At 39.7% G+C, this 15,102-nt stretch overlaps 1 protein-coding gene across 1 annotated transcript in view; it reads left to right on the top strand.

Moving 5' to 3' along the window:
• Nucleotides 1–2,071: 2,071 nt before the first annotated feature.
• Nucleotides 2,072–15,102, top strand: part of LOC104164431 (pro-epidermal growth factor-like) — a gene marked incomplete at its 3' end in the record, with an annotated part of 28,118 nt that continues 15,087 nt past the window's right edge. The window contains exons 1-2 of the mRNA XM_009703760.1: nucleotides 2,072–2,267; nucleotides 11,641–11,772. Coding sequence (XP_009702062.1) covers nucleotides 2,141–2,267; nucleotides 11,641–11,772 — 259 coding nt within the window. The remainder of the gene's footprint in view (nucleotides 2,268–11,640; nucleotides 11,773–15,102) is intronic.

The following is a 15,102-nucleotide window of genomic DNA, read 5'->3' as shown; positions in this document are numbered from 1 at the left end:
CACGGTCCAGCAAACACTCTGCTGGTGGTTGCTCGCAAAGCAGTGACACATTCCTTTTGAGCTCTTTAGGCTGCCTGTTCCCAGCTTGAACACTGAAATTGTGTAAGGAGGAACCGATGGCTGCAGAATTAGTAAAAGAGGTTCATGTGGAACGTACCACAGTTCCTGGGCAGGATCCTGTAATCCTAGATGGGGTGGCATTATAGTGTGCTTTCACACTGGTTGCCCTTTTGTGTTCCAGGGGACTATTTGGAGAAGCAAATGCTGTTTGGCATGAGTCTGGCCCTGCATAATTTACATTACTGTTATTGTATTTTATAGCATGCAGAATAGAGACTCGGTTCTGAACAGAGTATATGGAAACGTGGCTGCCATTTGTCAGTCCGGATTTAATTAGTTGCATTAGCTGTAGCAGTGAAGATTGAGCAAGCAAAATGTGCCCTACACACAGGCAGAAACATCAAGAAACAGTTGCTTTTAATGGAGAGTGGCTCGATTTATGATCAGGTTTCATACTTCTTATTTTCTGACAGTGCCAGTCTGGACTCTTATCGATTCAGACAAATATGGGGGGGAAAATTCCCAGAGATGGAACTCGTACAGCTGTAGCTTACTGTCTGATGCTGCTGCTGTATCCAGCTGTTGTATTAGTATTTATTCTAGTGCAACAGTGCAGAAATAAAAAATGAAAAAAGGAAAGAAAAAAGCAACAGAACCAGAATGCCTCGCAGTAGTTAGCTCAACGAAACCTAGTGCAGTCAACTATTTAAACACCAGCTTAAATCTCAGCACATTCAAAATTAGGCAAATCACTTATACTTGTGCTGTAGAGTTTTGCTGATCTGGGCCAAAGGACTGGGAAAAGGGAGGTGTTGGTTTTGTTTTGTTTTGGTTTTTTTTTTTTCAGTACTGGAAGAATTATGAGCTTGATGGAGCTGGAATTTCTTTAGTTTATATACCTCAGCAAAAGAGGTGTCAAAGAGCCCTGCATTACAACAGTAGCCTCTTACAGCACTGGTGTGTGCATATAAATGACTGCGACATGTGCGAGAGCTGCAGACTCAGAACACGTTGCCTCAGTCTCTGACAGCAGGTATTTTCCTGGCAGTGCGAAAGGGCCAAATTCAAACCTGAGAGAGATGGTTGCAACTTCTTTGAAATCAAATTACATAGCCTTGATCTGAACTTGAGCTTAAACCAATTTGTATTTCCAGTTGAAATATATTGGAGAAACCAGAGGGATTTTGTTTTTCCCTTTTTGCATGAAATGTTTTTGATGACAAAGTTTGTTTCTGGTGGTAAAACACATGACAATATTAAAATGAATGCAACTAATCATGATTGAACAGGCATGGTATAAACCTGCCTACAGTCTCTGAGAAATAAAACTTAGCTGGTGTGCCGCAGGTACTTCTCAAGCAGGAGGGGCTGCTTTTCTAAATAGGCTGTATTTATTATGGGTGGCTGGGTATCTGCATTCTGGCTCAGTTCCCTGTAGTAAAGAACTGACCACATTACTATTTGCAAACACAGGGTTCACTCAAGTGATACTAAAAAGAGAAGAGGTGGGGCAAGCGGAGCTTTAAAAAGAAAAGAGGAGTCCGTCCAAGTTTGTATGTAAAAAGCAACTGCGTTTTGGAGAAGGACGGTACCTGGAGATCTCACTCCCTGTATTCCACTGAGGGCTGTGGTGAACAGTTTCCCAAATTCAATGCTTTTAAGATTAAGATTTAAGTCGCAGCTTTGCTTGTTGCACAGAAATTTGCAGTGATCCTTGCGAGCATTGCTTTTAAGCTGTGTTAAATTTGTGGCAAGAGTGTCAGGCATTTCTTACTTGGCTTCCAAAAAAGAAAAAAAAAAAAAAAACAAGAAAAAAAGAAACGAGAGAGAGAGAAAAAACCCGACGTGTGTGGGGAAGAAATCTCCCAGGAATTTCTTCAAGGTTGTAGTCAGCCACAGTAAGGGCTAAAGTGACAAGAAAAGCAAGGCAAAAGACAAACTTAGTATTGTGATAAGATGTCTGAGTGTAAAGTGGGAGATTGCAGAAACCTTTTGGGATTACACATGCTCATCTTGTCCTCGATATGACTGAATACAAGCTAGTTTTTCTCTAGTGACAGTTCAAAAAACCCTCAGGATTATGTTTCTCTTCTTTATTGCTTTTTTGCCAGTGGTTTTTAAAATTGGTTTTGTCAGCCTCTCAGCTCTGCAGCACTGGAACTGTCCTAATGGATACAGATTAAAGACTGAAAACTCTGCTTGTGTAGGTAAGTTGCAGACCATTCACAGATTAAGAAAACTGCATATGTATTCTCTTATTTGACCTTTATAATTTTCAAAGTTCTTTTTACAGATTGCTTGTGTGTTGCACTGGCAGAATTGCTAAATCAGCTTTTCGATATCTTTGGCTTCTTGTAATGAACAGAACACATTTTATTTAGTTTGTTTTTCAGAAATCAGTCACTTGTCTGTCAGTTTAACTCTCAGAAAGCAGGATAAACTTTTATATGATCATGAAGAGATCTGAACTGTTCCCTAGTTACCAAAATTCCTTGCCATAGCTTTAGTATCTCTGTATTTTAATACATGTGCATGCACATATTCATGCTTCTATATACATAAAATTTGTGTATAGGTGTATTTTTTTATTTTTATATGCATATAAAAAGAGTATTTTAATGATTATGTGTTAGTACATGCTTAGATGTGGGCTAGATAACTTTAAAAATTACTCTTTCTATGTTTATTAGTGCATGTAGATATATGTGCTCATATTTAATAATACATTTCATATAATACATGAATCGCAGGTGTGTTTGATACTGTAGTGCTAAAGTCTGGGTGAAATGCGTGACACTAATATTAGTATAATCACCTCCAGTGGTTTGGAACACGTAAAATGCAGGTTCCTATTCTTTACAAAGTGTAAGACAAAGAATGACAGAACCCTTCTCCCTGCCCTGCTACCTTGAAATCCAATTTGTTTTAGAAAGCCAGAGCCAATGAACGTGTGGGCTTTGCAGTAAGGAGATGAGGAGACGCTCTGTAAGGATTCAAGCAAACAGACCTAAATACTTGGAGTTAATGCTTTTGCCGTAGATTGTTTGGGCTTCAGAGGCTCTGACTCAGTTCTTGACATTATTCCAGTGATTTAATAACAGGTGCCTCCTCTGTGCATTCTGCCAAGAAACACCATCTTGTACGCAGAAAATAGATCTATGCATATTAAATGCTCTTGTATAGAGAGAAGAGGAGCTAGGCATTTTTTGTGTACAAATGATAATCCTGACTGAAGGTTTATCTGAGAGCCAGACACACCTAGGGTGCTTCCACACTGATGCTTGAATTCAAATGAGAAGCATACTTCTGAAATGAATCTCCATGCGGCCACCTCTAACTATGCTTGTCTTCACATTGCGGAGCGCTCTCAAAGTACACAAACTGAATTCCCTTTAGGCCAACCTAAACCAGAAACTGTTCCCGTAGGAGAGCATCTATCTTCTCCGCTGTTGATGGCTATTTAGTCCATGGCACCAGGCTAGACCTAGTTCTCTGTAACATCAACCTGAAATATATGCAGTGTGTACATCATACCCTCAGCAACTCTTGCACTTTTAGCAGCCTCTCCTACAGGTCCACACTGTTTGCTAATATATACCTGGCTTCCACAAACTAATTAGGATGTACTACACTTATGACTTCTACTTTACTCGGTTGCCCGATTAAGAACTCAGATAGAAGAGAAGAATCCTACTGACATGAAGGGAATTGCTTGGCTATTGTTTAATGAGTCAAAAAGCACTCTAAATATTGACATTCAAAAGGCTGAAAAGATGTATCTTTTATTTCACTTGACATATTATGCATATTGATGTACATTGCTCTTCCATTAATGAAGACATAACCTGCCCTGCATTATGTCTTTTCAGTTGAAAATAAAATACATTCAGCTGCTGTATGAATAGGAGGGACTCTAGGTAAAGCACCAAAATGGAGTGGCTGGTAGCCTGGCAAACTCTGCAAGAAATAGTAATAGAAGAAGTCTTTTGCATAAGGGTTAACTTTAGTGTGGCATACTCTGAGCAATTCCATGTAACATAGAATAAATAAAAAAATGAGAAGTGCTAGAGTATCTTTTTAATTAGAGATCACTGGATTACAGGGGATTAAGCAAAGGTGAAATTTTGACATGAAATATAAGACTGAAGGATGTTTTGGTGGAATGGATCTCCCCTGTTCTTTCCTCTGTGAGCTGAGCAGAAGACCGGATGTACGATATTCTAGTTCGTTAATTATGTGAGATAGAGGGTGCAGTGGAAGCAAGTGGTAGGAAGCTGGAGGCAGGCTTTGAAGGTAATAGTGGGGATAAAAGTGGTGAGTGGGAGACATGACTCATACCACCGAACTGTGAACAATGACAGCAAGCTGAACTGTGCCTTGGCGACCATCCTTGGTGAGCTGTAGTAAATACACCAATTGTAAAATGTTCTTTATCGTCTGTGACCGTGGTGGCATCCTGCCAGCCATAAGGACTACCCTGAATTGAGAAGGTGTCTGCTCTCTGTTAGTGAGCTGTTACAAACAACACTTACTGGAAAGTGTGTAGGCTTTTCTACATTTGTTTTCCATACTGCCACTGCAGATGAAGGTCTAGGTCGTACTCTTCTTACATTGCTAAATAGCTCACTTCTTAATTAGTTCCTTTTATTTCTAGGGATATTCAAAGATCAAAGACCTTCTCATCCTGTGGAAGGATAATGAAATCTAACCCTAAATGTCTCGCATAATTTTATACAGTTATTTTAAGAGAGATTATTTGAATCCTGAGTTGGTATGCCAAGAGAGGAGAGGCCTTTCAGAGGGGCTGTCTGTCCCACAACAGCAAGGTTTATAAAGGAGAAAGTGTGGGAGAACAGATCGCGAGGTCAGAACAAGACTAGTCTGGTGAACGAACATATCAGTTTCTTGGCAAGTTATGGTAGAAGTGGAAGCATTTCTGCAATTTTTGACATTGCCATCTTGATTTAGTCATTTATTTTAAGCTGGTGTCAGGACTGGGGACTCAGTTACCTTTAAATAACTCATATCTTGGACCCCAGTGGAAACATAGAATCTTCTACCTCTAAAGGCAAGGGGTCTGGGCTACACAGGAATTGTTATTCCTACATGGTAAAAACATGTACGTACTTGGTCCTGGGAGAGCTTTGATTTCTAACATATTTGACCATGTAAGCTTACATGGCACACCAGGGGATGGGCCTTATGCCTGTTGGAATCAGTTGCCTGTGCCATCCTGAAGTACCGCTTTAACAACACTATTTTTTATTCTCTCATAGTGTATAGATGCTTTCCCCACTCAAGACCAAGAGATTTCCCACATGGCACTGATTATCTGAAGAAGCCCCTAGAGCAGCCCCTTGCATTATCAGTTTTAGACTAGTTACTAGTACCTGTTCGTCTTGGGCTACCCTAAGTAAATATAGTATGTTCTGGATACTGCAAGACTGGAGGCGTACTTTGGCTTCAAGGCTGACTTTGAATACTCACCTTGTAAGTTTTGAAAGTGAAGGAAGATAGGTCTTTAAAAAAACCCCAAACAATATTGTGAAAAAGTTTTTGAAGAAGGCAAAACACAACCCATGTTATTGAAGTTTTACCTAATCATAGCTTCTTAAATTCTGCACATCTCTACTAACTTCTGACATTAACTGATCAGACCTTGTCACTTCTTCAGGGCTAATGTGCTGCACATTCCTACAGAGCTACAGCCTGCAATTGAAGGTGACAACTGCAGCTATCTAGGTCAACTCTTTTGGTCAGATGCTTCTTTCTGTGTCTCAAGCTTTCCTCCTTTCTTACTGTTCACCACTCTCCTGCCATGGAGCACTGGTGATGTGGAATATTAAGTTATTTCTCTTTGTATTATATCTTTAAATTCACCTTAATTAGCTAAATCCTGGCTTCGCTTTGCTCCATGCAGCCTTCTGAAGCACACTGTTGAAACTTCTTATGCTGTATTCTGAGAAACATGAAATGCCAAAATCTTACTAATTCACAGCTATCCTTTCTTTACAAGCATCGCATAAGGAGCAGTAAGAGCCAATGAAACGGGGAATTGTATTGTCTACCCCTGTCATGGCATAAGGATAAACCTGTTGAGACCCCACTGTATCCCTCTGTATTTCAGAAGAGCTGCAGTCGAGGCATGCTTGTTTCCTTGTTTTCAGATGCTCTCTTCCAGCTAGCTCACTTCATATTATACTGCCTTGGGGAAAGATGCTTGAAAATATTGTTACCAAATAGTAGTCAAGAATTCTTGAACATGGGTCTGAACCCACAGACCAATTCATGAGAAGATTCCCATTGAATTCTCTGGAAATTGGATCCAGCTGAATGTGGACAAATACTATCTTTAGCTGTAAAAACTTAGATCAAAATAGGAAGGAGGCGAAGATGTTACAAGAAATGACAGAAATGGTGTCCCACATCACATGAAACTTATTCCTGAAGAGGGCTTAAGAGGAGACTCCAGGACCAATGACTAATACTGCAAGACTCATTGTTTTGCTCAGTGGAAAATAGCAGATATTAATTTTGTGTTCTGTTTTAAACAAAGCCGACTACTTTCTAGTATCTAATTTGAAACCTGATTTTAAAGGGAGCTGGATGACAGTATTTGCTGATGGCTTTCAAAGAAGACCAGATCATAGCCTCATGAACTTCATGTTTGAAAGGCAAGCCAATAACAGTATGTTGAAAGTTGCATGATCCAGGAAGTAGATGTCCATTTTGTAGTTACTAATTTACACATAGAATTTATTTCAAAAAGAAAACCAAAATATGTATTTTTTCCCATTCTAGTGCCCAAACCCTTGAGATCTGAGCCCAGAAAGGCAGAAAATTAAAGATTGTGGTCCCTTGAGATTTTTTTTTGCCTTTTCTCTTCAAGATATCTACAAGTGATTTCTGAATTTTATTTCAATTCTAAATTTGATTCTACTTTATATTTGATTAAATCATATGATTGCTTTTGCTGTCATATTTGTGATATGATCACCTCTGTGGCTCTGGACTGGAAGAATCCAGGAGTTGATAACCACCTTATTGTATTCACACTGTATTTCTTACCATAGTATTTGAGCACTTCACAGCCTCTGTCCTCTCAAAGATTGTGAGTGACCACGTGGTACTCTAAACCTAATGTAAAATTAAAGAAAGAAGATACTGAACTATGCCTCATCTATTTTATTGTGGCCTGCTGATAGATGGAGCATCTTTTTCCATTTCTGGGTATCTTCTGTTCTTTGAGCTGTATGCTTTTAACAAAATAGATAAAAGGGATGGGCAGCTTGCTTTGTAACCCAGATGAAATTTCATGTTCAGCCTTGTTGAAAAGATTGTGGTGGCTAGATGTAGCAGATTGAATTAATCCACAGTCCAACTCCACAGGAACCAAATTTGAGTGAGGTTATTTGAGTGTGTGTATCTGCACAAGTGTGTTTTATGTATATAATGTAAGTATTTGGGGCCGTAATGAAACGCAAGTTCTGGCTCACTGTGGTTTCTCTGTATCCCTGCCAGGCATACTAATGCTTCACCTTCTGCAATCAGAGCGTTTCTCAGGACTCTCAATAAAGTAGCATATTTGTATGCAAAGTCATTGAGAGCTGCCAACATCATGATGACATGATTCATCGTTTTTGCTGATTCTGAAGGCATTTTTTGCATAAAGAAGCCTTTGAGAACTGAGCAGGACCTCATTCTTCCTTTCAGGGCTGGCTGTCAGGGCACTGCAGACAGCTTTTGTGTTCACTAAGCCGATTTCTTTCACGGGGTAAAGTTCCCACTGGGGGATGTGGTTGCCAGGACACGTAAAACAGCTACTGCAGGATGCAAGTCCGTGCTTTGCTTTGGTACTAAGAGTGCAGGTGAAGGCACTGTTAGTTACACCTGATGGATGGTTTTATGATCAAGTTCTCCTAAACCTTAAGAAACAGCCTTTTTTTTCTTTTTTTTTTCTTTTTTTGCCCTTTTTTTTTTTTTTTTTAATACTTTAAGCAAAGGAAAAGGCCTGTTAAACATAGGACCCTCTTCCATTGTTAGCACCATAAAAGCAGAATGTGGACAGTGCTGCGGCATGTTTTACAATGGTGGTGTGTCTGTTGGTGCTTCCTGCTTACCACTGGAAGGGGAATTCTCCGGTGGCCGAGCCGCCTGTCGCTGCTGCACCCTGTGTCCTTTATTGGGCTGTTACTCTTCCACTATTGCCTTTCTTCAGCTGGAGCGATCGCTCGCTTTTCAGTATGTGTGGGATTTGCTTTATTATGTGAACTTTGGTGGTGATGAAAACGGGCAGATTGATAACCCTGAAATCCTCTCTTCAAGCACAATTACTGGAGAGGCAGTGTGAATTCTTGTAGCCTGATCAATCAGCGTGCTCTTTCTTGGAGAGTCAGTTTTGTATGCTCCTATAAAGCTGGAAAATCTATCCTGTAAATAACAGGTCATTGTCCAGTTACCTTGGTACATAGCTCAGTAATCTCTGCTTGGTTAAAAAGTGCCTTCCCAGTCTGATCTTGACTTGAGAATATCCACTGATGTTTTTCACACCTTCACGGTTTTTCTTGGTAGCTAGTTCCCTTAGTGAATCACACTTCCTGTTAAAATGTGAATTTAACATCTAAATTTAATTTCCCCGGCTTCAGTTCTCAGCCATCAGCCCTTGTTAAATCTTTCCTGCAAAAGGGTATAGTGTCCTTTAGAAAATCTGGTACTTTTTCTTTGTGAAGGTATTTATATACTGTGAGCAAGACTTCTCCCAAGCATCTTTCTGATAATCTAAGCAGACTGAGCTCTTTAAATCTCACACAGAAGAACAATTTTCCTTACCCTCAAATCAGACTTTTTATCCTTACTGTATATACTTTCTAATTTTTCAGGATCCTTTAACAACCTATATCTGAGAAATATAAACAGCATGCCAATACGGTCTGACCACTGCCATATACAGAAGTAAAATTGTTTCCCCACTGTCATTCATTTCTCCTTCTCCTGTGTTTGTACGTGTTGTGATTTGAATTTTCCTGCCCAGTAACATACTAAGAGGTCAGCTTTGTGTCCAGTATGAACACAAAACCTTTTCAGAGCAAGCAGTCTTCCAGATACAGTCTGTAGGTCAGGCCTATCTTTCTTACTCTTCTTTAATGTACTCTTTATTGTGATTGAATAATAGTTCTTTCATCAGTGTTTCAGATTGCTTAGTGAAATGATCTCTGTCTTTAGCAGTTACATCTACACAGTTGTCTTTATCACCCAAACTTGTGATTTCCTTGGAGAAATAACACTGGATTTATTTAACAAGCCACTGTTGTCATAAAAGTATATTGACTAACATAAACTATGTTATAGCCTTTATCAACAGAGTCTTACACCTGCTTTTATACTGGTGACTAGATGAGATTAACTGCCCGGCTTAGCCAGTTACTCCAATTGAAAACCAGTGCATCGGGGAGAGATACAAGCAGTGTTCATGCCTGCAGACTCCGTCACCTCTCTGCTAACACTGACAGCAGCTGTGACAACGAGCTGAGGTCACCAAAGCCCTCCTGTATGGGCTATCAAAGAGCCCTTTAGTTTTAATGACATGCAGGCAATGTTAGCCAGGAGTAGCTAGTTTTAAACTGGCAACCTGGAGCTCACGGTTTCTGTAGCCCATTAACAAACTTCTAAGCCAGACAAATGTTTCTAGAGGGGATTTGGAGGAGTTACTCCTTTAATGCTGTGGAGAATGGCATGTACATCCCTTGTACGTGTGGGAAAATACGCTCCTGAAAGCTGATTGTTTGAAGAAGATTGTGGGTTAGAATTAGAGTGCTTTATGGAATTAAGTTGCTGAAAATGCTTCTGCTTTACCTCTGTAATCTCTTCAACAGAAATCAGTTGCATGTGCTCTGATTATGTTTCATACATTGTCAAATTAGTTCATCTGCTGTGTGGAACATAATGTTGTGAGAAAACTCTGAAAATAATATGGAAACATTCCCTAGTCTGTACGGACATGTTAGGTGGCTGTAAAGGGTTGACATTCTTGTTGAACAACTCTGATACCTGACACAGAAGAAACCCCTTAACGCTTCTGCTGCACGTAGTTTTTTAAAGCAGTTAAAGGAGAGAGGTTCCCAGACCTACGGGACAGCAGAGATCTGGTTGCTTAGCTCTCCCGAGGTTACTGAGAGAGAAAGTTTCTTTCAAGTGCTAGTGTGAGTTGGTTGAATTGCAGTTCCTTGTAGTTGTCGTGAGGTGCCATTTCTGCCCTTCTTTGAACTAGGAGAATCCTCACCTAACAATCACAGACCTCCTGAAACACTGTGGTAATTTGCACTTGAGTCAAATAGTCATCTAAGTAAGTTATCCAAGGAGGAGCTCTTCTTCCGTTGCCCTGAATTCTTGATCAGGAATACAGGAAAAAAATTAAAATTGTTGTGAGCTATACTTGGAATAGCTCAATACATATACATAGTCTGGGTTATGAATCAATGTCCTTTTGTGTCTCTTTAAAATAATTTTCATTGTTTCCTTTTTTCCTGCATGTGCAAAGTCAGATGATAAAACCCAGAACAAAAGCTACTGACATCAAATAGATCTTGGGCAGGGAAAACGTTGCTCCTTAGAGAAACCCTCACAGCGGTTATACAGGAAATGTTCCAGGATAATGAACGTATTGCCAGATGTCAAGCACCTCGGGAAGTTACTGTGAGATGCATTTGTTTTCAGTAGGAACTGAAGTTTATCTAAATTTTCTGTGACAATTATCCATGGTACTGCCAAGGAGGTTAATTTCTTTCCCTCTTAGTGTAAAATATGCTCCTCAGTGGTGACCTTTTTTTGAAAAATAAAGTCCTTAATTTAGGACCTGATTAATAGTTACTGCCTCAAGCCCTGATAAAACACCATAAATACATCAAAAGTCTTTTAATTCCTAAAGTCTCTAGCCTAATCTATCAATTAAAAGCCCAGTTTCTATTTGGTTTACTTGTTGCCTTGCTTTGGGCTTGTTGCTGTCAGAATATAGTGGGGATTTTAGTGTTTTGTATGTGTCTTTGAGCTTTGACTCAAACCAAAATGAGCTCAATGTGGAACTCAGTTGTCGTAGTTTAACCCAGGACATCAGTGCTGTGGCAGTCTGTTTACTGCTTTGCTGTTTTGCAAAGTTTGTTAATTTGTTGGCAGAATTATTACTGTGGAAAGAGATAAAGATAGAAGGACAGAGAAAGAGCTGCAGGCAGCATGTGCGTAGCAAATGATAACACAAAGCACAGAAATGGAGTAGGAAACAAGTCTGTTCTCTGTGTTTGGGCAATCAGAGACCAGAGTGCCCAGATACTAGGGAGAATGGTAATTACCCTGGACAGCCTTCTAAAAAAAATAAAATCGCTGTGCATATGGCAATGGACAAAACAATAATTCTGAAACCAATGCAGGAAGCAACACAGCCATCCTCATCTCCTTTTTTGATGCTGGGATATTAAATTTTGTAACCTATTTATTATGAGATAACTATGTAAAGGGTATTCTTTCTCTTTGCTTTTTTGCTGCTTTTGCTAGCTGAATTTTCCTAATCTGTTCAAAAACATGTTTCAGATATTGATGAATGCCTTGAAGGCGGTTTGGGAACCTGTGGCCAAACCTGTATCAATGTTCCAGGGTCCTACATCTGCTCCTGTTTGCCTGGCTACACTTTGGGTATTGACAAGCGGTCTTGCTATGTGAAGGGTAAGGTAATTTTCTTTTTTGATGACTAAAAAAGAGCTTTAGAGATTTAGTTAGCATTATTTTTCAAAGTGAGCCATGCCAGGTTAGTCCCTACTGGACAGAGACCAGGGTGCTCTAGTTCGCTGATGGGAAAACTGCCTCTTCTACTGTGCAAGTAAGTGGCAAGGCCAAAAGCGGGTGCCACAGAAGAGTGATGGTGAAGAATGGGACGTATGGTTGTGGGAAGATGAATGAACATACGAAAACAAACAAATAAAACTAAACAATGACTTCCTGTTTAGTAGACATACACTCTCTGGGTGCTCGGAAGTGTAAACTGTCTTATCCCATCCTTACTACTTGCAGGAAAACATGGCAGTACACAAGATTTTCCTACCTTTGCCTCTTTCAGTCTGTCGGCGTTGATGGCTTTCCAGTATGTTTAAGTTCTAGGGACAGTACTGTGAAATTGTAAGCAGGAAGCCCTTGTTTTCAGTTTGGTCCGCTGGCAGTTTCTTAATAAACATGAGTGCTACTGTAAGTTCTTTCCCTCTCTTGCTCTGTCCTGAGTGTATAAATTCATTTTTGAAAGTGTAAGATGCATTTAAATTTTAAAAGCTTTTAGCCCATCTAAGAGGAAAATGTCCACAGTTACAGCCTTTGAATAACCTTCATTTTGTCCTCAACTGATGCTACCCAGGGAAAAAGATCTAGTTGGATTTTATTGATTGGTTTAACTGTATATCACATCTAGAGTATGAGATGGGAATGCTGTGAAGTTCACCTCTCACCTCTTTGCCTTGGTTTCCTGAATGTCTGGTTTTCGTTCCTGTCTGGGATATGCTACAGCTCCCTTCTGATCCAGGAGCTCACATTTTCTTTTTCTGACTAACGTTACTTTGGACTCTCGCTAGTGCAGAGGTGGGACGTGACAGGGCATGTTTCTGACCCAAGAAGTAGGAGATGTACTTGAGTCCCTGCGCATGTAGCCTTGGGACCATGAACATGACCAACACTGTTCTGTGTAGCTCCCAAATTGGCTCCAACATGATTACTTCAGTCAGCTCCTAGAATCATCATTATTGGCAGCAACACGTGACTCGCAAAGACCCAAGCTGGAATTTTTTTGTAGTCCTGCCTAAACATCTCTAGCCCCTTAAATAGAATTTTTTTTTTTTTAACCAAATGTTTTGTAAACTCTTCACTTCTGAACTGAAGAGAAGTGAAAACAAACATGTTACCTCACAGTGATATTTGTGTACAGGTATCTTTCAAAGAAAAATCCTACCTTAATATTGGAGGACTTCAACTTTTTTTCACATTATTACTAGTATTTTTAGCACCAGTACAAAGTGACTGATGGTTCAGGAGCTACTGTGACTGATAAGGAACCCTTATGCTAGGTATAAACCCTTCTGTAGGGGGTACATCAAGTGAAATACCCTCATGTTTTAAAGACAGGAAGCTCTTTGATGCAGGTGGTGTTTACCTGTTCATTAAACCTCTGAAAAAATTAAGTCCCAAATCTGATTGGTGCCTCTGCGATCAAAATTAGATTTGTTCGGTCCCTGTTCCATTGACAGCCCTCGTTCACAGGTGCCTGATAGGAAATTCAGAGAGTGGAAAGGACAAAAGCAAAGTATATAAAAGGCTCTTGGTCAACTAATTGGCAAAAATGCAGGCAGTACAGCTGTCAAATTCCTGAGATAAATCAACCTTGCTACACTTCACCTTTCATTTACCATTTACGTAAAGCAAGTCTTCATAGTTTAAATATTCTCACATGGGGTTTCTCAGTGCAAATAGCAGCAGAAAAAGGGAGTCACTAAAATCCTAGAAGCAGCTGTTGTAACTGGGTGATAGCTTGAAATCTTCAGATGTAAAACAGTCTGTTAGTACAGAAACAGAGTGCTGATCATCTTCCTTGTGAACAGAAGAAAATTACATCTTGGGTGCTTGTCAGAACTTCCTTCGCTTGGAAAAATCAAAATTGGTCTCCTTCCTCTGCTGTGAAAGGGGTTGAATCAAATAACCTTGCAACCATGATGAAGGTGGAGCACCTGGCTAAAATTTGTAGAAGTGATGTCTGTTGAGTTTAAAGCCTCAGGTTTCATGCTAATACTAAAGATATTTAGTTAAAAGGTTGCAAAATTGGTCCATAAAACCAGTTTAATTCTCAAAAGCATATGTGCAAGAAAAACGATGATAGTGCATGTTTGATGATGTCCATCCCTGATTAATCAAGAGTCATTTCTGCATTGCGGGAAGATCAATTCAACAAGTGAATTAGGCAGGCTTGAAAGCTGTCATTCTGTTCTATCTGTATCAATAATTGCATTTCAAAATCACTTGGTTAGAGAATTACTTGTGTGCCATGATCTGTTGTTTCAGGCAACCATGTTGTAAATCCCCACCATTGCCACCACAAGGGGCTTTCTTCTTTGAATGTTGTTTTAGTGGTAAATAACAACTAGGCTGTATGCCCCCAATTTTTTTTTAATTAGAAAAAAAAAGTTTCTTTTTAAAATGAAAGCTAAAATGTGACTGGTTACATGAAAACTCCTTTCCTCTGCTATACACTTGATAGACATCCATAATATTCAAATTGCCTAGATGAAAACTGTTCTGGTTTGGAAATGCTGTTAAGGTTCCTTGGGCAATCTTAACCCTGCCCTGTGGTGATACCCTAAAAATAACAAAGATGGCTTGATAAAACTGGGGTGGTGTAATCTGCAGCCCCAACCATTATGTCCTACTAATTGTACTTCCATACTTACCACCTGGTTTTAAGGTGGCATTAAGGCCATTTGAACCATCCTGGTTGCTCATCACTTTCAACCTTAATTGGATTTCTTAGGGTTTGGGGCATAATTGGAATGCCTTTCATTTTAACATATTTTATGTTAAGTTACTGATACACTCTTACCCTTTACTCAGTATGAATACTGTTTTTATCTGGAAGGAGTTGTAGGAATTTTAAGTACAGATCTTTTGGTTTCCTTTAGCCCTCTGCATCACAAGAAACCTCCACAGTCTCTAGCTTCTTCCTTTGCCCTGTCTTGGGATCTTCAGTTTCCTTGTTTGGATAGTTAAAGTGAGACTCCAGAGCACCTCTCTGTGATAAATTCTTGCTATAGCACAATAGTTGGAAGTGGTCTTCAACTTGGAGACACATCTATGGCATAATTCTTCCAGCCTCTGTTGGCATGCATGCAATGGTTCTTCTGACCTCCGACTAGGCTATAGGGTTTGAGATTAGTGGTAACAACCCCTGCAATCTCAGTTTCATGACTCAGATTTTTGACCTAACCTTCAGCATTAAATGTGAAAGGACCATTACATTTCTATCTT

This window comes from Cariama cristata, unplaced genomic scaffold (assembly GCF_000690535.1).
Source record: "Cariama cristata isolate BGI_N322 unplaced genomic scaffold, ASM69053v1 scaffold2057, whole genome shotgun sequence".
Classification (NCBI taxonomy): Eukaryota; Metazoa; Chordata; class Aves; order Cariamiformes; family Cariamidae; genus Cariama; species Cariama cristata.
The sequence above is the reverse complement of the archived record's forward strand: the minus strand, read 5'-3'. Positions and strand labels throughout refer to the sequence as shown.